Here is a 21,062-nt window from a genome sequence, read left to right on the forward strand (position 1 = left end):
TTTTAAGACTTTCTTAATTTTTAAAATTTATAGACTTGTAAATTTAAACTCTTAAAAATTAACAAATGCTACTGTGTGTAGCGAATAATTTTAATAATTAACATGCAAAAGTATATTGTGAAATCTTTGACAATTTTTCTGGATCTTTCAAAAACTGCATGTTTCAACTTTCATTGTCCCTGTTACATGAAATAGTTGGGCTAGGTTAAGTTAGGTTAAAATTAACCGTTAAAGTTCTTTATTCTACTTCTTCTGTTTTGGTTTAAAAAATATTTAATACGTTCATACTCGATATCATCTTGCGTACGAAGCCGGAGACATTGACTTGAGCAAGAACTTGAGAAATTGCAGAGTAAGTGTACAGCTTGTATTGAATTGATCAAAACACTTATTTTGAACGTTATGATTGTCAAATGACAAACAATAAAATTGATGTTTTTTTTTAACTTTTAGGATTTAGAAAAGGACTAGATTATTTCTTGTTTTATTTTACAGCTGATTGTGCTTACAATTTGAGGTTATTATATTTTTGATGATTAGGGCTACGTTATTTGACTTATTTGCAACGTTTAAAAATTCACGAGAATGAATATTTTATTGTCCTGCAACATAATACATTACAAATTTTAATTTTAATAAGTTGTATTATGAATTTTAGAAAACTGCATTGTAGTATTCATAATGAATAAAATAATGGATAGTTCTTCGGACGAAGATGATCCATATACAAATTCCGTAGCTCGCTTAAGAGGTAACACTTGTTTTATTTGCAACAATTGTGACTTAATTATAAAAACTAAGTACAAGTGGATACAAAGATGAAAGTAGCAGCAATGTATTTTAATTTAGTGGGATACATGTAATACCAATATGATTAAATACAATATTTTATGTTTTTAGCATTAAAAAAACAACGCATGGAAAGAGAACAATTTTCTATTGAGAATAGGTATATATTATGCAAATTATGATTATTATTTAAAATATTCTGTGAATTATGAAATACTAAAATTTTAATTTGTATAAGAAATATCTAAAATTAATAATTGTAGTTTCAGCATTGAGCAGCAAACAAAGAGTAAGGCGGTACAGAATGAAGAAGTAAATGGGAAAGAGATAAATGGTAAAGAGACAAGCAATGAAGAAATAAGTAATAAAGTTGTATGTAGCGAAGAAATAAGTAACGAAGTCATATATAGCGAAGAAATAAGTAACGAAGGCATACAAACGCGAAGCAGGACGGTAAGAGGTAGAAGGAATAAAAAAATTCCTAATAAAGGTGTTAATTGGTGGCGAACTAGGGGAAGGGTAATAATTTTTTTTGTTTTTTTATATAAGTAGACATTTGTGAACGCACGCACGCACGCACACACACACACACACACACACACACACACACACACACACACACACACACACACACACACACACACACACACACACACTATTTATCTTGAAAGCAAACAAATTTTGATAATTAATTTTCTTAGAGCTCCCATAAATGTCATTTATATTGTTTTCGAGATAAATGTCACATATATATGAAATATATTTATTTTTAATTCAAGAGTATATATATTAATTCAATGTATAATTGTTATCAATGTTTCAGCGTTTGCCTGTTGATTTAGAGTATAATGAAATTGAGGAACTAAGGGAAAAAAATCCCATACCAATTATCGAATCTTGTGAGGATATAATAGCACTGTCAGATGATGATGCTTATAATGAAGATGATAACTATGAGATAAATGTAAAAGTATATTGGAGATCAAATCGACTTGATCGTTTAACTATGCGTAGAGTATGTATCAGTTGCTAGCAATCATTTCTATACTTATTTTTATCGTTTATTCGACACATTTGTAATAACTTTCTTTTATTATAGCATGACACTTTCAAAGAAATTTTCCAGTATTATGCGGACTTAGAAAAGGTTTCTGTGAATGAAGTCCTAATCATGAAGGGGGATAAAATTGTTAACCACACTGATACTCCTGCAGAGCTCAAACTTTCCATTATAGATATACTCGGTTGGTATAAACTTGTTAATTTTACAACAATAATGCAATGCTTACTTTATATTTGCAGATGGTGGAATTGTGAATCCAGGTATGAATACATTATCTCCAGATAAAAGCGATGAAAACCTATGCACTATTAAAGTACAAACGGCGAATAGGAAACAGTCCTTTACTATCCCACTTAGAAAGGACGAACAATTTAAAGCGCTATTTATTAATTGTGCCAAGCAACTTGGTGTGAATGAGACTAAACTGAAGCTTTATTTTGATGGAGAACAAATCAGTCCGACTGACACTCCAGAATCTTTAGATCTTGAAGAAGAAGCATGCGTCGACCTTCGTATTTCTATATAATGTGTGATAAAAAGATTAAATATTTTTATACATTTTTCATATATTATGTGTGCATAATTTCTAATAATTTAGAATCTAATAATTTAGAAATCTAATAATTTAGAATAGATAAAAAAATATTTACATATGAACAAAGTTTTAGGTAGAATAGGAAAATTGTTTATTAGAATAGAATAGAACAAATTTAATCAATTATATATTTAAAAAGAAAAACGTTAATGTAAGTTATTAATGCAAGTGTATTTACATAAATAAATTGCTTGCGAGGTGTTCGTGTAATCTGAAAGATGTAAATACGTTTTATGTTACGAAAGGAATAATAAGCTTTTGAGTAATTACATTTGTAACAATTATCAACAATAGCTTTAAATTTAAAAATATTTTATTTCATGCTGCAATTTCATTTCTTTGTATAATGGAGAATAAAGTAATAAATATTATTGAATAGTCATTAGTCTTATAAGAAAATGCGGTATATTATCGAATCAATTATTTCTGTTTGCAATCTTAAATTACATTAATTGATATAACGTTATGTCTTGTGGTATTAAAACTTAATTCTTCAAGAAGGTATTTTTACAACAACAACGAATCATATATTTATATATATTGTGATACATTACTATATTATACATAATGTACATAACATACCGATATGCTCCATAGGTATATAAATGTTTTATATACGTATAAAGCGCATTCAATATTTCTGTTTATTAAGATTCTGCACAATATATTGACTGTACTACATTCAATTGCAATTGTTATTCTTTTCGACATAAGCAGTCAAGAACATTAATTATTAATTATATATTTCATTCGCGTTAACATTCCTAACCTGAGAAAGTACACTTTGTCTCGTTTTTGAACACCAATTTTAAATTTACACCGAATATTAACATGTGAATTAATTGCTATACACTTTATGTTCATAGTCGCCTGTTCAAAAGGATAGAGGATAGAATAATTAATGACAAACTAAAAAGAGAGTTTGTAAAGAATGGTTTGCGACTCTTTTAACGATTAATATTGCACGGCAATTTATCAGATACTTTCATTGAAAATATTAGGCGTGAGTCTCGCGACAAAAGGCGTATGCTAGTTTTATTCTATATAATACATGATAATGCAATAATAATTTGCTGTTAAAAGGAATGTTTTGGAAAGTCAATCGATTAACAAGAAAATTAGCTTAATCATTAAATTTGCGATTTGTATTCTGTCCGAACAGCGCGGAACGGATTTCGGGTATCAATTGTTGCGCTATCAGCTCTAATCTGGTTTCCAAAGTATTGCTAATCTTTATGCGTCCTGTAAAACAAACGATATTTTGTATACAATACTAATTAAGCAATAGGTACAATACAATACATAATTATTTCATTAGTTGTAATTCAGAGATCACTACAAATTTTTATGTATATTATCCTTTTTTTTTTTATAAAGCAGTGATTAACAATTTTTTACAACTAACAGAAAATACATAATCTATGATATAACTACCTTTGGATGCTAATAATTCCACTCCTCCACAACTTTCAGCAGGTAAGAAATTTTCAGTATCGATCTTCAGGATAACATCTTTCTTAATTTTCTGCTTGTACTGTTGCTGAACGCTGTCAGTAATGGATTCTATGATAGGTAAGTCAATTTGGCGAACACGAAGAGTAATGTTTGCCTCTGTTAGCTGTAAAAATATAAATTGTATAAAGATATTTATGGAGGCAAAAAATAATAAATGTATTGCCAAAAAAATATAAAATTACAAAAATATTACTTGATAAAGTCCCTGGATAATCAGCAACTGAAGAATTTCTCTATATCGCGTAGGATTTTGAGTTACTTCACTTAATCTCTTTCTAGCCTCGTCAAGGACATTGCGAACATGATCCTCTCGAACTTTTAGAGCCTTTAATCGTGCTTGGTTGAGCATGTTTGAAGATTGTCTACAAATCAATAAAAAATAAATTATTTAATAAAATTATAAACATTTTTATAAACTTTTTATAAACTTATTTAACAATTTTTTATAAACTTATTTAATAAAATTAAATCTTAAAATTATAAGATTGTGTGATAATTTTTAATAATTAGTATATTATATATAACAAATTCTAATAAATATTATATATATAATGAAATAATTTTTCATACATACATCTTCTTTTGCAGTTCAACCTGCTTTTCTTTTTTCTCATAATACTCCATGATCTTGAGACGCTGCTGTTGCACCAGACGTCCCTTCTCAATATTAAATTCCTCTTCTGCCTTAGCATCTATTTCCTCTGCCTTCTCATTGGCCTCTTGTTCTATGAAGGCCATCATATGCTTGATCTGTAATTATACCATTTCTGTCTTTAAAAAAGCCTTTTATAATAATAAACTTTAATAATCAATCATTTAAATCTTAATACTTCTAAACAAATTTTTTTTAATTTGAAAAACATAAGTTAAAAAATAAACTTTCTTTAAATCATGCCTTAGTTTGGAACTTTAATCATTTTTAATGTTTAAATGTTTAATCCAAGGCAGTAAAACGTACATATAAATAAATGATTAAAGCATTATGCAAAATATGAGACGTCCAAATTTCGCAAGCAGTCATCATTTATCTATCCGATTTTACTCAAAATTCGGACGTGTACAGACTTTCGTTCCGTTTGGCTCCTGACAGCAGTAATAATTTCGAACAGTAACGAGAACGAAATCGGAGACACGAGAAACTAGCTAATATGCGAGCTCTTTTGAGAAGACATACGTTTGGCAGTAGCGTTCTAGTATAACGATAAATAAAGATATTAATAGCGCGAGAGCACAAGAGACTCTCGACTCGAGAGAAGCGAGAAGCTCGGGGACGAAGGAACGTTTTCTTCGCGCGGAAAACGCGTCACGCAAGGCTGTTTTTTCACTTGCCTGCTTTTGAACGTCCGCATCGCTAAGGGCCATGATGTCGTCTGGTCTGTTTCTCTTCCCCACAGAAAGAATGGAAAGCTCGGGATCACGAGAAACGGTACGGAGGAGTCGTCGAGTCAACGCCTACGACAGCACGTCTCGGCGTAACGTCGGTCATATGACCCGAAGTGTGACCCGAGGCGCGTTCCGAAACGCACGCGGCGACAGCGCTCGACGTCGTGCGCACGTGCCTTCAGCTCTTCACATCGACAATTCGACACGTCGGCGACAGCCGCGCCGTTGTAAGTCGAACCTGAAATTATTTACGCGTCGGCAGGTGTCAGCAGCCGCGGAAAGGGGTCGCGCCGATCAGAACAGTTTTGCGGAGTTTGGTAACCATGGCGGACCCGTTGAGTCTGCTGCGGCAATACAATGTTAACAAGAAGGAGATAATCGAACGTGAAAACCAGATTATATTCGGCGAGTTCTCCTGGCCGAAGAACGTTAAGACCAATTATCTGACTTACGGGTAAGTGCACGTCGAAAACAGCGAATCGCTCCGCATGGTCGCAATCTGCTCGACTACCATCTTTCATCAAGCGAAACGGGAGAGAGAGAGAGGGAGATACGGTACAAGGCACGAGGGTATGGAAGAACCGATAGATAAACAAGTAACCGAGATGTAATTAAATGTTTCTGCGAAGCGAGTGTAGATCGGTACTTCTGGAAATCTTGTTAGAAATCTTGGCCACGTGTCCTATTGCGTCAGTGATTTTCCTCTCCTAAACATTCTTCAAAATTCTTAAAGGATTGTAAAACAGTCGGATATTTGTATCGTCTTACGATGCTTCCTATACTCTCAAGTAAGATTTAATTTTTTTCTGGTGAACTTTAGATTGATTCTTAAATTGTTATTTTGCAGTCTTACATGTGTTTTTAAAATTATTTTCTTTATTTACAAATTTGTAAATAGAATCACACATATAAGATTCGCCTTTAAAAAGATTTTCTAGAGTATAAGATAGTTTTTTCCCTTATTTCTGCTTTCTCTCAGTTTCAAAATCAAAACCAGATTATAATAATTCAAAATTAAACATGCATTTGTATGAAGTACGTAATTTAAGTATTGAAGTAAGTATATTATGTTTAAAGAAATATAGAAAGATTGTGTGATATCAATAATTAGTGTACAGGTAACCTCCATGTAACACAGTGGCTAAATTCCTAACAAATATCATGTGCAAAATGGTAAAGCAAAATATAATATATTTTTGTTACCTAATCTTTTCACCAATAGTTGTTTTTGTATAATAGAACTGAACACAGTAAATGAAGAATTCAAATACAAAATACATAGCATAGTATAAGATTATTAAATCAATTCAGCATAAAGTTATATTAATTTACATAAGATACTCATTGATTTTTATGCTTATGCAATATTATGCATTTTGTATGTCATAGCCTTAAGGAATAGTTACAATATTTGAATAAATTGAATAAGAAAAGTACATGAAATATTTCTTATCCAATGTACTGAACTGTTCCTTTTTTTTCTATTTCATTTATTTGAAACAACTCCTAACACGACTCTCTTAACAGTGTTTCACAAAATGCAGAATTTTGTAGCAATTTAATCGCTGTGTTTATAAGAGTTGCTTATGTTTGCTATTTTTCACAAAATGTAAAAAATCCTATTCAGAGGAATATTTATGTAGCGTTTTATCCTATTTTTTCATTTTAGATCTGGAAAAGAAGGCACACCCAAGGAATACTATACTCTCGAGTGTCTTTTATTCTTGCTCAAACATGTTCAGCTTACACATCCAGTGTACGTACGACAGGCGGCCGCGGAGAATATCCCGGTGGTGCGTCGGCCCGATAGAAAAGATCTGCTGGCCTATCTCAATGGTGAGACTGCCACGTCAGCCGCCATAGACAAATCGGCACCGTTGGAGATTCCAACACAGGTGAAACGTGCCGCCGAGGATGGTCTGGAGAGCGGCTCGTCGAAGAAACCCCGTTTCGAGGAGACTCATGTACAGAAGGTAAAGGAGCAGTTGGCCGCGCGTCTGGACGCTCCAAAGGAAGCCTCGGTCACTGTCGACAATATCAAATCTCTCTCGGAGGCGATGTCGGTGGAAAAGATCGCCGCGATCAAGGCAAAACGTCTAGCGAAGAAGCGCACTACAATCAAGGAGAACGACGACATCGGCATGGGCTCGGACCTACGCGTGATCCTCGACATGGACGTAGACGACACGAAGGACATCGTATCTCGTGAGCGTCAGTGGCGAACGCGTGCCACCATCTTGCAGAGCAGTGGCAAGATCTTTGCGAAGAATATCTTTGCCATTTTACAAAGTATTAAAGCGCGCGAAGAGGGTAGACAAAAGGGACCAGCGTTGCCCACGCCAATGGTGACGCCGCGCTCGACGCCCATGCGGCCTCTACCGCAGCCGGCCGTCTACAATCGTTACGATCAGGAGCGTTTCATTCGACAGAAGGAGGAAACGGAAGGCTTCAAGATCGACACTATGGGCACATACCACGGCATGACGCTAAAATCCGTGACCGAGGGCACAAATCCTGCCGTGAGGAAGCCCCCGATCAATCCGTCCATCACGCCAACCTCTGGTTTACTGCCTACTTCCGCCGCTAAACTGACGCCTCAGCAAGCCGCACAGAACAAGCGACCCAGTCGGACGCCCATTATCATCATTCCCAGCGCCAATACGTCTCTCATTACCATGTACAATGCCAAGGACATCCTCCAGGATTTGAAGTACATTAGCAATGAGGACAAGCGGGCTCAGGGTTGCAAGAGGGAGAATGAAGTGCTTCTTCAGCGACGCAAGGAAGGCGGTCTAACTGTACCTTATCGAGTGGTCGATAATCCACAGAAACTCACCAACGCCGATTGGGAGAGGGTCGTTGCCGTGTTCGTCATGGGACCGGCCTGGCAATTCAAGGGTTGGCCATTCGATGGCAATCCGGTGGAAATATTTTCGAAAAGTACGAAAAAAAGATCCCTTTTCAGTAAAAATATCATTTTTCGCGCATGCGATTTTGGCACTTAATATTGTTTTTTAGATTTTTCTCATTTTGTGGAAATAATGTGCCGTAATAAAATAATTGAATTAGATGTTTTATTACGTAAATTATACTTAATTTTGTTACCTCTTCTCTTTCTTAAAAGAGAAAAGTATAACTTGCGTCAATTTTACTTGTATTTTGTGATATCGTATTCTGAATGTGTAAACAATTGTCCTTTCTTCTATAGTATGCGCGTTTCACTTGAAATATGATGAGATGAGGCTGGACGCGAACGTAGCGCGATGGGCCGTCACAGTAATCGAATTGAGTCGAACAAAAAGGCACTTGGATAGAGCAGCTTTAATGATATTTTGGGAACATCTCGATAAGTGAGTACCTTACCAGGAAATTTAATTTATTATCACGTACATGTATACGCGCATATCTTTCCAATATAATAATTTTATTTCTGAAATTAAGCCGATTAATTACTTTTTTAATATAATTTAATTTCATTTTTTTTTTAATTTCCATTGTTTTATAAGTAATACATAAGCGTTTATTACATCATTAATACTTTTAATAATCAAAATTTAATTCTATCTTTACAGGCATATGATCAAGAACAAGCCACATCTTCGCTTTTGAAATTTCAAAGCGATTCAAATTGCAGAAATGGTAATATATACCGATCGCATAGTGTCCTCCCACGGTTGGAAGATCTTATGAGAAGATTTCGAATCGTAAGAGAGAGGGTTTCTGGCGCTGTTGCGATATACTGATCACGTGCGGATAGGAAGTATCCGCGATAAGTGATGTGATGTGTGATGACTGGACTGTTGTCACATTATGTTAGATGCGTTTACATTTTATTGTTGCTTGCACAAATAAAATACTAAAAAAATTACAACAAATTTTACTTTCATTAATTGAAAAATTAATAAATGTAGTTCTGCGTTAATCTTGAGAATGTAAAGTTTATACTGCGAATTTTTACGAGCTAAATGCGGCCGTTTGATCCTCGAGTTTTATTCGAGAATCGAGCGGAATACGATGACGCAAGAAAAAAAATTCAAGTGCCAACGCGAGGCCTCGCACAATTTTTCAGGCAAACGAGGCAAGAGGATTACATTTCGACGGTCGATAGCGGTGTTAAGTTTCTTTGCGCGTGCTTTGTAATTCGAGACGCGACGCCGCGGATCCTCCCGAGGGAGAAAAGACTGGGTGAAGATTCACGGGGGGGATTTCGTCTGTTTTCTCTGTTCCCAAAACCAAAGCCAAAGTAAATCGCTTGCGGCGCGACTTCGGCTATACACGATACGATTGGCCAGTCGGCGTTGTTTATACGGTGGTGGATCGAATATTTCTAACTAGATTACAGACGCCCTATTACTTCGACAAATACAACGGATTTACTCCTTGCGCTATGATCCTGCCTTCCTTTCCTCGAGCAATCTCCCACTCGCGGGAGAGGCAATCGTGCGTTTCTTTTCAATTATTCCATCATGCGTCATATTTTCTTGCGCGGAAAGTTGAATAACACCATTTTTTTGGCACGATTTAAAGATCAATTAATAAAATCATAACAATGTAACTAGGACATAAATAATGTAATTATTTCTCAATTAAAGCAAATTTTCTACATAGACGAAGAAGAGTATGAGATATTTCAACCTGCACATATATTTTCTCCAGTTTTTACGACTTCTTTTATTTAAGAGAATTAATACTAAGAGATTTATTCTTGCGAACTATCGGGATAAATATCTGTACAGTTAGCTGTACTCTCCCAGAGAAATATATTTAGGTGAACTTGTAGTTACACTGCGTGCAATTAGGCTGCACACAAGGGATACTCGGCAGCACGGGTGGCAGATGATGCAGTATGCCCGCCGATCTGGCGACTGATAGTCGATCCGCCGCCACTTGGGCGCACACGTGCGCATCCCGCAGTTGCTGTTGCATACCGGAAGTGAAATAATTGTTGTAACGAAAATTAAGAGCGACAGTCTCTTGATCTGTCGCCGTCTTCGCGATTGGCAGATCGGTTCCCTTGGCAAACTGTTCGGTCGGCACGATGTTCAGCAGGCAGTAACCCGCGTCTCCGTAGACGTTCCTGGATAGGCTAGTGTAGATCGGTGCCAACATCGTGCCGGGAATCGGTGGCTGCTGTTGTTCACCCGTTGCGCTATTATCGACGATCGTCTGCGGGGGTCGAAAGGCCGAAGACGTGTGGCCGATATTGGCGGATATCGTTGGGTCGCTAATGCCGAGATTGTCGCTCGCGAAGTACTCGATCGCCTTGAGTAGATCCTGGCCACAACGTTGCAGCACTAGCTGCAGGACTGACAGCTTGGTATTCGGGAATAGGCGGGCTAGAGTCTCCACGGAGGTCTGAGACACCAGGGTGGTTTCCCTGGCGCCCTCCAGTTTGCTGGCGTCGAAGAGGAGGCTTCTCGGTCTCGAAGAGGTTTCCAAGTTGTCCTGACAGCGAAAAGAGAATTATAAGAGAGAGTAGAAGAATATTGAATTAATTAGATTTAACTTTATTTCGTCTTTTTTTTTAGCCTGTCGTACGTACGGAACAGTTCTGGACCTGAGTGGGCAAAGGATCGTTGGTCGACACACGTGGAAGATTCTTTGAATCCTCGGAAGCTCCGTCGAGTTTCTTCGTAGCGACAGTCGTCGTATTTTCATTATGCTCTACCGTCGATTTCGGCTCTGTCACGGACATTCCGAAGATCTTGCCCGGTGGAAGTCGATCGAGCTTCTGTCCGGTGGCCACCTTTGCCATTTTAAGAGCAATCGCGTCTTCGGCTGCCTGTTGTCTCTTCAGAGCAACCTTGCCGAAAACAATTGTCTTAATCCATTTCCAAAGGAAATTTGGAATTTAAATTCTTCCAACCTGCTTATCCAAAATTCAATCGATTTTAACGAAGGAGCTTTCGCGAGTTTTGCGTGTTAAAAGTAAAGAAAGGTACAAATTGCAGAAAAGAAATAGATAATAAAATATATTAATATACAACTAATATGTCTATAAACTTTAAAAATTCGTAAATATAACAGAAAATAACAACAATATATGAAATATTCCTCTGACGCTAAAAATAGTTAATTAAATATTAAATACTAATATATGAATAATGTATAAATGTGAACGTAAGTTTTCAAGATGCATATAAATGTAATGGAAAGATATTCGAATATATAAAATATTTCGCTCCCAAGGTATTAGAAATAAATTATTTAAACGTCACAAAAACATGGCGTCTAAAACGAGTAAAAATACGGTTGTTATATTGATTCGCGGTTCCATGTTATAATTAATAATGGCGAAACACACGTACGTTGTATATAAAGATCCTTATACATAACGCATAGCAATCGAATCGTGATGGATCATGACTGCGCTCGACTTATAAATGGACCCGTCGCTTATGTATGGGCCGCATTTACCGCGCTGTTATTCCAAGCTGGACCACCCGCAATAATCTTTCACGTCGCCGAGGGAGAGAGAGAAAGAGAGAATCTATTTGGCCGGCCGTCTTCCTCATCCCATTTTCCCCGTCGATCTCCGTTCGATCGCCGAGATCCGAAAGAGATAACTATCCGATTTCACTCACGCGGGTCAATATATCACGCCATGTGTTCCTCTCTCCTCCGCTTTTGTTACAAAAGCATTCGCTACAAAGTCTTATTTAGGGAAATGCGCCGATGAATCATATACGACGCGCGAGATTCAATAGCGTACGATTATAATATTACGACTTATATCAACGATCACACCGCGTGTATTTGACATTTTTATTGGGGAGGAAATTTTTATTCCGCGCTCTTGCCGAGGCTCACGATAAATCGCAACAATTTCTCAACTCTTACGGCGTTCACCCTTACAGACGCGTAATACTGGGTAGTATAAATTGATCATCAAATTACTTATTTTATGTGTTAAAAGCACTGCTGTCAATACTTTCAATGCTTAAAATGAATAATAATCGCTAGCCAATTTAGTACTATATGTTACATTTCTGTAGGGGTGAGCATATTCCCCAATATATTATATACGCACGTGTCATCTATGTCACTTAAATAATTTCGATAACATTCCTCCGAGTGATATTACTTCCGGTAGCGTTAATCACCGTGGATTAATCGGGCGGGTTCGCGCGAAAGTTTTCCGCGGTAAAACCGCGCGCGGTTACACCGGATCGGATTATTGCCGGATGGACGATCACGGACGCGCGTGTTTTGTTTGACCGCAACCACCCGTGCGTATAAGTTTCTCGCTCTGTCCTGACTATTTTCGTTTTCGAAGATACAGGGGGTGTAGACGCGAGCGAGCGTTTAAACGTCGGCCGCTCGCTCCCGCGCTTACCGCATCGAAAGTTTCGCCGCAAACAAAGTATCGAGTGTCATAATGCCTATGCAAACAGAAATGAAACGCTATACCCCGAGCGTTAATGGATTTAATTTATCTCGCCCCCTCATGCTTGTCCTCTCCTGTCTTTCCTGTCGGACGGGAACGAGGGCTGGAGCCGCGAGATGCGTTATGCATGCGATGCCCGAATTCGAGGGCTGGCAATCATTCGTTCGCGTTTTATGACGTTAGGGGAAAAACAAATACTTGATAAAAATGCACGAGAAATCGTTCAAAATCGGCAGCAATAAATGAAAATGATAACGCGCGATATTATAAACATCCCTATTAAATCTCTGGCAGATATACCGTACACGCGTAAAAATATATTAAACAAGATTAGTAAATTTGGTATCTGTGCAGTTGAGTTGTAAAAATTAAAAAAAAAATGGCACGTATACGTAGCATTGAAAAGTACAAAATAACTAGGCAAAAGAAAACTTAAAAAAAATTATATATAAACTCTTCACTTATAAGACATTTTTAATAAAATTGATAAAAGAATTTTTTTCAATGACAAAATGAGACTGTCTAGAGGGTTAAACATTGTATTGTGTTCCAAAATTCCAACTGATGGAAGTTGAAAAAAAATCTGAAATTTTTGTTTCTCTTTTCGTACGTTTGTACATTACTTTTTCTCAAAGTATATTATCTTTCCTCAAATTTCGCTTGTTTGAACATGTTATTTTATTCCGTTTTGCGAAAGAGAAAGGGAGAAACGGGAGCGGGGCACTTTTTTCATTGAAGGGGCCGCAGAGCGCGACGATAACATGCTCGGACGTCTCTCTTTAAATACCGAAGGGTGAACCTTGCAAAATAAAATATCGGAAGCGCGTTAATCACGCTTAACTGCGCGTGTAGCGAATTGACATTTTTCTTTCACATTTTCCATACACCAGCTCGCTCGGCTCAAAGCGCGAAGATAACACGCTCGCCATCTACTAAATTAGTGACGTCGTGAATCGGGGCGAGATCCGTGACATTTACATTTCGCAAATGATGTAGATTTGACATTTCAGATCGCGTATACCTTTCTAATATTAAACGGCGCGCAAAGAGAATTGTAAAGCGATACAAGGGCTGACATCGCTGGTAAAGTTGCATGTATAATTAAAAAGAACAAAAAAATAATTTGGGCTAATCAGTCAATTGGCCCAGCATTAAAAAATGCATCTTGTTAATTGTTTCTTTATTCTCGGGGCAATTATTAGAATTGTGGATTTAAGAAGTAACTTGTCGGATAAAGAATCGGAAAGAGAGGAAGGGAGAGAGGGGAGAGAGATTCGTGGACAAATGACAAATTGATGTCGCGGCCTTACCTGCGCGGCCATCACCCGCTGCCGTTCGGCGATCAGGGAGCATTTCGGGCACAGGCATTCCCGGTAACGGCACTCTCGCTTGTGACCCCGCAGCCATGAGATGAGCCCGTGGTTCCGGCAACGGGCGCACTTAGGCCTCCGCTGTTTCCCGTCCGCCGTTGTTCCCTCGTTGTTCTCGTTGTTCTCCGACCGGCTCTTACCCTTGCCGCGAAGCATGGTACAGCGCGTTCACCCCGCCGCGCAATCAGAATCGACTATTTTTTTTCTCCCCTATTTACTCGGTCATCCACATCGCTCGGCACCGGTTGTAGAATCGTGAAGAAAAGAAGGTTCGGCGATTATTTTGTTTATTTAATCGTGCACGTTTTCGCCGAGAAAAAGTTTCGAGTAACGAACGCGTTGTGCTTATCAATTCTTTTAAAACGTATCCGTATGAAAATTTCTTTTGTATCATAAATTGATAGTCAGATACAATAATAAAAACGTATATATTTATTACATTGACATTATTATTGAGACGACGATTGAAGCTAATGGAACTTTCGAACGCGAAAATCACGAGAAGAGATCGAGATTGGCACGTGGCACGGTTTCCGCGCGCGCTCGAGCTCTTGTGGCGATTGTTAATTTGGAACTGCACGGAGAGGAGAATTCGGGGCCGATCTAATCGCCCGGTGAGATCTCGTTTCTTCCGGCCTGGCGATGACGGTCCGGTTCGATTGGCCGCGGACGTGCGGATGTACGGGATACGACGTTTAGGCTCTTCCGCGCGATTCCGCGGCGGCATCCCCGGAGCGGAGGAGGGTCGAGAAGACAAACAGCGGCTGGACCACCCTTCCTCGGCGATTGGTTCCGTCGTGTTTGCTCTTGTCGCCACTCCTACCGCGAGCGAGACGAGGAATCTCGCGTCGCGGGGCACCGCGCGGTCCGGTATCGTGTAGATACTCGCCGGCGAGTATGATTTTATCTCATTTTTCCGCGTTACATCGCCCCGAGGACACGCGACGCGACGCCCGCAAATAAAACGGGAGATTAATGGGTCGTGTGAATATAAAAGCCAAGCAAACGTTACGTTGTCGCAGATACAAGTAATTTTGGAAAAAAGAAATCGAGAAAAACAGTTTTTCACCTCTCGATGTATTTTATATTAAAATTTTCAACACATTTTTACGAGACAGCTAAGTTGACGACGAGGTCGGTTAAGACGTGCGAGAAACAAATTAATTTGCACAAAGATCGATATGTATTTAATTTCTATTTCTTCGAACAAAATTGATACGAGACTGAACTATGGATAAATAATAATGGTTTCGGATCGCATAGTTGTGTCAAACTTGTGAAGGGGGTCAAGTGACGTGAGCAGGAAAATTCTAGAGAAACGAGCGAGTTGCCAAGAATCAAGATCATTTAATTTTCACGAGTACAGATTCGTAGCTGATTAACGATTCTTCGGTTGATAATGAATGAGCAAATTTGTCGCAATAACAAGCCTATTTATCTCAGCGTGTATTGGTCGCTTATTTAAATAGATAATTAGACACCCTTTGCGCCATTCCCTACGTGCACTCTCGCGATTAATTGTATGGAACGTGTGTATTTAGCGTGTATAAAGAGTGGGAACGCGCGTTTTTCTCCTTCGTCTCATTCTCACGCGTGTCCTTAACGCGTGAAGGAACTTTTCACACCGCCAAACACTTGCCCGTTTTCAGTTTAGCAGCCAGAAACCTTTCGAACCTGTCGGATTTTGCGAGGTCGATATGAAAAAGGTTTAAGAACCGCCGGGAACTTTGCATTCGGAATAAACTTGACACTTTAAATCTTAATTAAGCATTATTTCGATCAATGATTAAACAATCACATAAATGCCTGTGACGAAAGAAATATGAATGCAATAAAATCTAGATTTCTTTTCGTTTTGTAATAAAAAATTATAACCGCAATTTTGGCAAGACAGCTTAATATATGTTAAACATATCAATGAGTTGTAAATCGCCTAACGATCTGCATCGGATCTTAGTGATAGATATAATTCTTTTTATTAAATTTAATTTTCATAGCTTTATTTTAAACTCCGCGTCGCGTCGACAGGATTCGTCAGACTTAAGACACAGTAACTAAGCTAAATTTTGATGCTCAAGAGCATCTCAAAATCATCCCCTTCTTACCTTCCCCGAAAAACTGTAAATTAATTTATTGCGAAAAATAATACTTTAGCCGGGGTTCGAACCTGGATCTCTCGTCATTCCGTACGAGCGTCCTAGCCAATTCGACCACCGAGGCATATGGTATTATTCTTCGCAATAACCACTTTATCTTAAAGCATCTAAAATTCTTTCTGGCAACGTATAATTTAGCTTAGTTACTGTGTTTTAAGTCTGACGAATCCTGTCGGCGCGCAGTTTAAAATAAAGCTAAGAAAATTAAAACAGCTTAATGTTTCTATTTTTGAGGAACATTAATTAAATAATAATTTTTTCAAAATAAAAAATTACATTCTTAATAAAATAAAGCATGAATTATTAAAATTAGTTACACACACACACACACACACACACACACACACACACACACACACACACACACATTACATAATTGCGTTATTGAGTTTTCAGCAGCAGCTTCCAGGTTCGAAAGACTCCTCTGCTTAATCATAGAGATTCGTTCCACAGGCGATTTTTCTTTCTACTCATTCGTGTCTTCTTTGAAACTTATGTTTTCTTTTATTACTTTTATACATTTGTCTCGATTTTACATCGGGCTCGCGGCAAGCAATTTACTATATAAAGCGTTGTATGTCGTTTCGTCGTATGATTAACGAAGATCAAGAAAAGTTGCTTTAACAAATAATTAATCACTTACAGCAAGCTTAAGCCTAAGCAAATGTGCGTCGAGGCGAATTCGTATTTCTAAATGTGTCTAAATTGCTGCTGCGCGATTATATCTTTATAATTATGTAATTCGCGATACGATGGAAGATTCAATATCGAAAATGCATATATCTTAATTCAAAGGCCTTTGCACGTAATAAATATTCAACTATAATATGATATTTGTATTAAAAGCGATAAACAACGCTTCGCTCAAGAAAGATTAACTGAAATTTGAATGTGGGTCTAGGTGAAACATTCAACTGATAAAAGTCTACGAATAATACGAATTTCCCTCGACGAACGTAAAGTAAGTTAGCAACAAGAATGATCGCTTTAAAATCGGCGATACTTTTTGTACAGGAGAGCTCGTTGCATTTAAAAGCACATGTCAAACATTCACCGTCTCACTCGCCTCGGATTCATAATCGACGATCTCTCTTTCCTTCCTATTTCTTTCGCCCCCCCCATTTTTTTGTTGGTTGATATGATTCATTGATATGGTCCGTCATAAGTTACTTGACTACTTTGTCGTCGTTATTTTGTTATTTGTGCGAAGAAAATTTAGGAGGAGTCGGCGTCTTACAAACTGGCGGTAAGAAATGCGCAACGCACTTGTCGAACAACGCTTCGGGCCGGATTTTTTTTTAATTTTCATTTGGAAGTACGTATTTAATTATCACGCTGATAATGGAGACCTTTTGCAATTTGTGTTTGGAATACGCTAAACGCTGGTGCCGTCTAATCATAATGGATCATATAAATAAAATGGAGCAAGCCGTTTTTTTGATAAATTTGTTAATGTCATCTTTTACAAGCAACTTGGAGACTTAAAGCAAATGTTTTTAATTAAAGCAGGAATTGAAAGATCTACTTTTGCTTTCGCTACTTGGAGCAATCGCTCCACTTTTATTAATATGATCCAATAAGCAATAAGTAAGTAATATATGTAATATTAATAATTAATATATATACAACGATTAAAAAACACTATTTACAGAACTATAACTTTTCAAGATGACATTTATTATACAATAATAATAAAAAATAATCAACGACAATAATGTAACGTTAATAAAAAGTTGCTAAACGATTCGCAACTGTTTTGGCGTTTACCGTATTCGAGATACTGTACCGCAAAACTCCCCGATAACGCAGCATCAGATTCGATATCGTTGAAATCGCATTGCGTCAACGAAAGCGTTTTAATATCACTCGAGATCCTTATACTTCGGCTACTGTCGTAATTGCGATGCGGTGTGTGTTTCGTTTCGTCACCTAATGCATGTATGTATGTATATGTATGTGTGTGTGCGTGTGTGTATGTACGTGTTTATACCTGCTCTCGATCACACTTCGTCATTATCTTCATTATAACAAGATAATTTCTAATCTCAATATATGTTACGTAGCATTTTATAGTGCTTTGATCTTCAATCGCTTCTCACGCGAGAGAACTTTCGATTTACGAGAAAATACGAAGAAAAAATTCGAATAAATTGTCAAACCAAAATTATCAGGAAAAGATCGGTCATTCAATTTTTTGTTCGTGCAAAACACAAATATAATGATAATTTATCGCTCGGTTATTCGATCATAAAATCAGCAAAATAGAAAGTCGCAAGTAACAAACGTATATAAAAAAAAAAAAAAAAAAAAAAAACAAACAAAAAGTTTCGCGGAGACGCGAAAAGCCACCCCTGACGTAGACAATCGGAGATGCGTACGTACGATGTGCATCCTCCCTCTCGTAACACCAATTGGCCCCAAAAATTAAGAGAATACCGTGTCCGTGTTTTTTAAGTATACGTTTATTCGCTCCTCCTTAACATGTCCTTTCCTTCTCCATAATTTGTTCCTACTTGTATTCGAAGCTCGACTTTGTAATATCTCTACCTCAACAAGACTTTACTAGATCTCAAACTATTATATGTACCTACACGCAGAGTGTCCCGGACGATTACGCTGGACCGCGGATGCTTCGGCGAAAATTTCGTTGGTCGATTTGTCTTTAGAGAAGGTTCGGTCGGCAGCTGCGTCTTCTGGCAACGTTCCATCATTATTCGACAGTTAAATGCCCGTGCGGCGGTTTATTCGGTATACATATTTTACCTCTTGTTCTCCCTTTTCCCAAATATAAATGTCCAATTTTCTCAGATGCAATTTCTTACACTTTTGTCAATTTTATGAAAATGCGTCCAATATTCACGATCGTACCTTCATTAAAAAGAAATCGACCTCACATTAGTCGAGAGTCCAGGAGAGAATCAAGAGCGAAGACACTCTGTACACACATCATATAATCTACTTACTCGCAAAAATCTACATCGGTCCATTTTTCTGCCGTTCTCTCTCCCTCTCTCTCTCTCTCTCTCACACTCTCTTTCTTTTCCTAAATACTAAATCCGCGAGAAAACTGCAAGAAAGTGTTGGACTCGATAAGATAAACCGTCGCGTTCCTTTAAAGCTACATAGTACATCTTGAAACAGCGATTAGCCTTATACGTTTCCCCACCTTGATTTCCCTCAAAACCAGCAGATAAAATTTCTTCAACAGCTAAGCGTAACCATTAGAAAACAATACTTTTTTCCGCACCTTCCCCATATAAAGATGACGGTACGTACGTAGACCCTTGTGACGAAGTCTGCGCGATTTGTGTTATGTAATCGATGCCAATGTGTATCTCGTCGTGTACGTGTCTGTGTGTTCCTATTTAATATATAATATATCCTATTCTACTAACTGGTACTCCCTATAATTACGGGATAATACTACAGTGTGGCTCGTAATCGATCGACCAATTTGATAACAAGTGATTTAGAAAGTAGCGACGCGAATGCGCTCTCTCTCCTTTCCCTTTTCTTCTTTCCGTACAATGTCTTTTCCGCGTCTCGTTGGAATCGAGAGAGAAAGAACAAACGCCCGCAAAAAACCACCTTCGACTAATAATCCTCTAATAATAATAATAATTGTAATAGTAATAGGTACGTATGTGTACACTTTGGTATCGGGATATATATATATATATATATATATATATATATATATATATATATGTATATATATCTCTCTGAATATAGAAAATTTTATATACAATTTACACTTAGGAATTTTTCTCTTCTGTCTCTCAGGCGGATTATTAATGATTATTTATATTAAACACGCTACATTTAAATACGGCATGTTGTGTTTTAATAAACAGGGTCCTCGTAAAAAAAGGGGTTGCGCCGGAGGAAGATCGGCGCGAGGGACTGCCGTTCCTTTCTGTCGTCGGGAAGGAGGGAAGGAACATCGGCGCTCCTTTTCCCTTGGTGAACGCGCGCGCAAAATTAGAGGAGCTTCGGCGATGAGAGGAGCGGCCCTTTCGAACACGGTGAACGCCAAACGCATGATAACCGATAACGCGAGTCCGAGCTATAGAGGGACGAGATTTACACACCGTTTACCGTGTTCGGGATTAGCGGCGTCGCGCGGAAACGTGTGTACTGCCGTACGTACAATTGGCGAATAATTACCTAGAACGAAGCGAAGTGTGAAAGCACGCCTAACAATCGTAGTGTATAGCGAGTAATATACACAACTACGTGTAAGTGGTATACAATGTATACGCACGAGGACAACCTCGTTTCAGCGCGCCGTGGTTATAATATCAACGGGACACGACAATCTCCGGTTTTTCGGCTCGTTAAGCGAATCGATCGACAGAAGGGAATGGAAATCCGTCCCTTAAAGCTGTTTGTCATTTTTTTCCTCTTCCGCCAGGAAACGCCAGGAGGTCGAGCGAAGGTCCGGAATGCCGAGCAGCCGGAGCGTTAGGGGAATGAAAATCAGGCGAATCAAAAAACGAGAACGGGGGAGGAGGGGATAGAAAGGGAAGGGGTGAGAATTTCACTTCCGCGAGATCGATCACTTAAACTCGATAACTTGAGGGCCCGATCGAGTGATTCCCCGCGAAGAGGAATTTGTAATATCACGCGGAACAAATTCCCTCGATTCGGCCCTCTTCTCCTCTTTTTTTCCCTCTTCTCCGGGAGTGAGAAAAAAATCACGGACTGGGTGACTTTTACGTGTAATTCGTTGGATAATAGTCCCCGAGTACCTCTTCGACGGATATGTAGAGCATCGAAACGGCGGCGTTTCGCATAGCGCGGC

At 38.1% G+C, this 21,062-nt stretch overlaps 4 protein-coding genes across 6 annotated transcripts; 2 read left to right on the top strand and 2 right to left on the bottom strand.

The window, feature by feature from the left end:
* Window positions 1–118: 118 nt before the first annotated feature.
* On the top strand, window positions 119–2,942 carry LOC105837801 (uncharacterized protein CG4449). 3 transcript variants are annotated; one of them, XM_036291988.1, is made up of 8 exons: window positions 122–352; window positions 454–517; window positions 659–751; window positions 901–949; window positions 1,053–1,308; window positions 1,613–1,804; window positions 1,889–2,033; window positions 2,092–2,942. In XM_036291988.1, the coding sequence occupies exons 3-8, from the start codon at window positions 682–684 to the stop codon at window positions 2,376–2,378; spliced, it is 999 nt and encodes a 332-aa protein (XP_036147881.1). In that variant the 5' UTR covers window positions 122–352; window positions 454–517; window positions 659–681; the 3' UTR covers window positions 2,379–2,942. The 3 variants fall into 3 exon arrangements, with proteins under 3 accessions (XP_012538338.1, XP_036147881.1, XP_012538337.1); XM_012682884.3 differs by lacking the exon at window positions 454–517 and having other exon boundaries at window positions 119–352; window positions 1,053–1,242; XM_012682883.3 differs by lacking the exon at window positions 454–517 and having other exon boundaries at window positions 126–352.
* A 28-nt stretch (window positions 2,943–2,970) lies between these two features.
* On the bottom strand, window positions 2,971–5,461 carry LOC105837802 (V-type proton ATPase subunit E). The gene is made up of 5 exons (XM_012682885.3): window positions 5,292–5,461; window positions 4,537–4,712; window positions 4,156–4,324; window positions 3,882–4,065; window positions 2,971–3,689 (listed from the first exon to the last, which is right to left on the bottom strand). The coding sequence occupies exons 1-5, from the start codon at window positions 5,322–5,324 to the stop codon at window positions 3,571–3,573; spliced, it is 681 nt and encodes a 226-aa protein (XP_012538339.1). The 5' UTR covers window positions 5,325–5,461; the 3' UTR covers window positions 2,971–3,570.
* A 168-nt stretch (window positions 5,462–5,629) lies between these two features.
* Window positions 5,630–9,213, top strand: LOC105837799 (parafibromin). Its single transcript, XM_012682881.3, has 4 exons — window positions 5,630–5,799; window positions 7,015–8,285; window positions 8,554–8,695; window positions 8,918–9,213. The coding sequence occupies exons 1-4, from the start codon at window positions 5,669–5,671 to the stop codon at window positions 8,952–8,954; spliced, it is 1,581 nt and encodes a 526-aa protein (XP_012538335.1). The 5' UTR covers window positions 5,630–5,668; the 3' UTR covers window positions 8,955–9,213.
* A 688-nt stretch (window positions 9,214–9,901) lies between these two features.
* LOC105837800 (doublesex and mab-3 related transcription factor 3, truncated) lies at window positions 9,902–19,909 on the bottom strand. The gene is made up of 3 exons (XM_012682882.3): window positions 14,043–19,909; window positions 10,888–11,148; window positions 9,902–10,790 (listed from the first exon to the last, which is right to left on the bottom strand). Exons 1-3 carry the CDS (start codon window positions 14,256–14,258, stop codon window positions 10,110–10,112), a joined length of 1,158 nt encoding a protein of 385 aa, XP_012538336.1. The 5' UTR covers window positions 14,259–19,909; the 3' UTR covers window positions 9,902–10,109.
* Between the last annotated feature and the right edge of the window lie 1,153 nt (window positions 19,910–21,062).

This window comes from Monomorium pharaonis, chromosome 9, assembly GCF_013373865.1.
Source record: "Monomorium pharaonis isolate MP-MQ-018 chromosome 9, ASM1337386v2, whole genome shotgun sequence".
Classification (NCBI taxonomy): domain Eukaryota; kingdom Metazoa; phylum Arthropoda; class Insecta; order Hymenoptera; family Formicidae; genus Monomorium; species Monomorium pharaonis.

Coding starts and splice junctions, on each gene's coding strand:
- LOC105837801 (XM_036291988.1), top strand. CDS start 682: ATGAATAAAATAATGGATAGTTCTTCGGACGAAGATGATCCATATACA. Junction 752..900: donor TTCCGTAGCTCGCTTAAGAG/GTAACACTTGTT, acceptor TTATGTTTTTAG/CATTAAAAAAACAACGCATG. Junction 1,805..1,888: donor ATCGTTTAACTATGCGTAGA/GTATGTATCAGT, acceptor CTTTTATTATAG/CATGACACTTTCAAAGAAAT.
- LOC105837802 (XM_012682885.3), bottom strand. CDS start 5,324: ATGGCCCTTAGCGATGCGGACGTTCAAAAGCAG. Junction 4,713..5,291: donor ATGCGGACGTTCAAAAGCAG/GCAAGTGAAAAA, acceptor GTATAATTACAG/ATCAAGCATATGATGGCCTT. Junction 4,066..4,155: donor TTATCCAGGGACTTTATCAA/GTAATATTTTTG, acceptor ATATTTTTACAG/CTAACAGAGGCAAACATTAC.
- LOC105837799 (XM_012682881.3), top strand. CDS start 5,669: ATGGCGGACCCGTTGAGTCTGCTGCGGCAATACAATGTTAACAAGAAG. Junction 5,800..7,014: donor ACCAATTATCTGACTTACGG/GTAAGTGCACGT, acceptor TTTTCATTTTAG/ATCTGGAAAAGAAGGCACAC. Junction 8,286..8,553: donor GGTGGAAATATTTTCGAAAA/GTACGAAAAAAA, acceptor TTTCTTCTATAG/TATGCGCGTTTCACTTGAAA.
- LOC105837800 (XM_012682882.3), bottom strand. CDS start 14,258: ATGCTTCGCGGCAAGGGTAAGAGCCGGTCGGAGAACAACGAGAACAAC. Junction 11,149..14,042: donor AGCGGGTGATGGCCGCGCAG/GTAAGGCCGCGA, acceptor GTTTTCGGCAAG/GTTGCTCTGAAGAGACAACA. Junction 10,791..10,887: donor CTCAGGTCCAGAACTGTTCC/GTACGTACGACA, acceptor TTTCGCTGTCAG/GACAACTTGGAAACCTCTTC.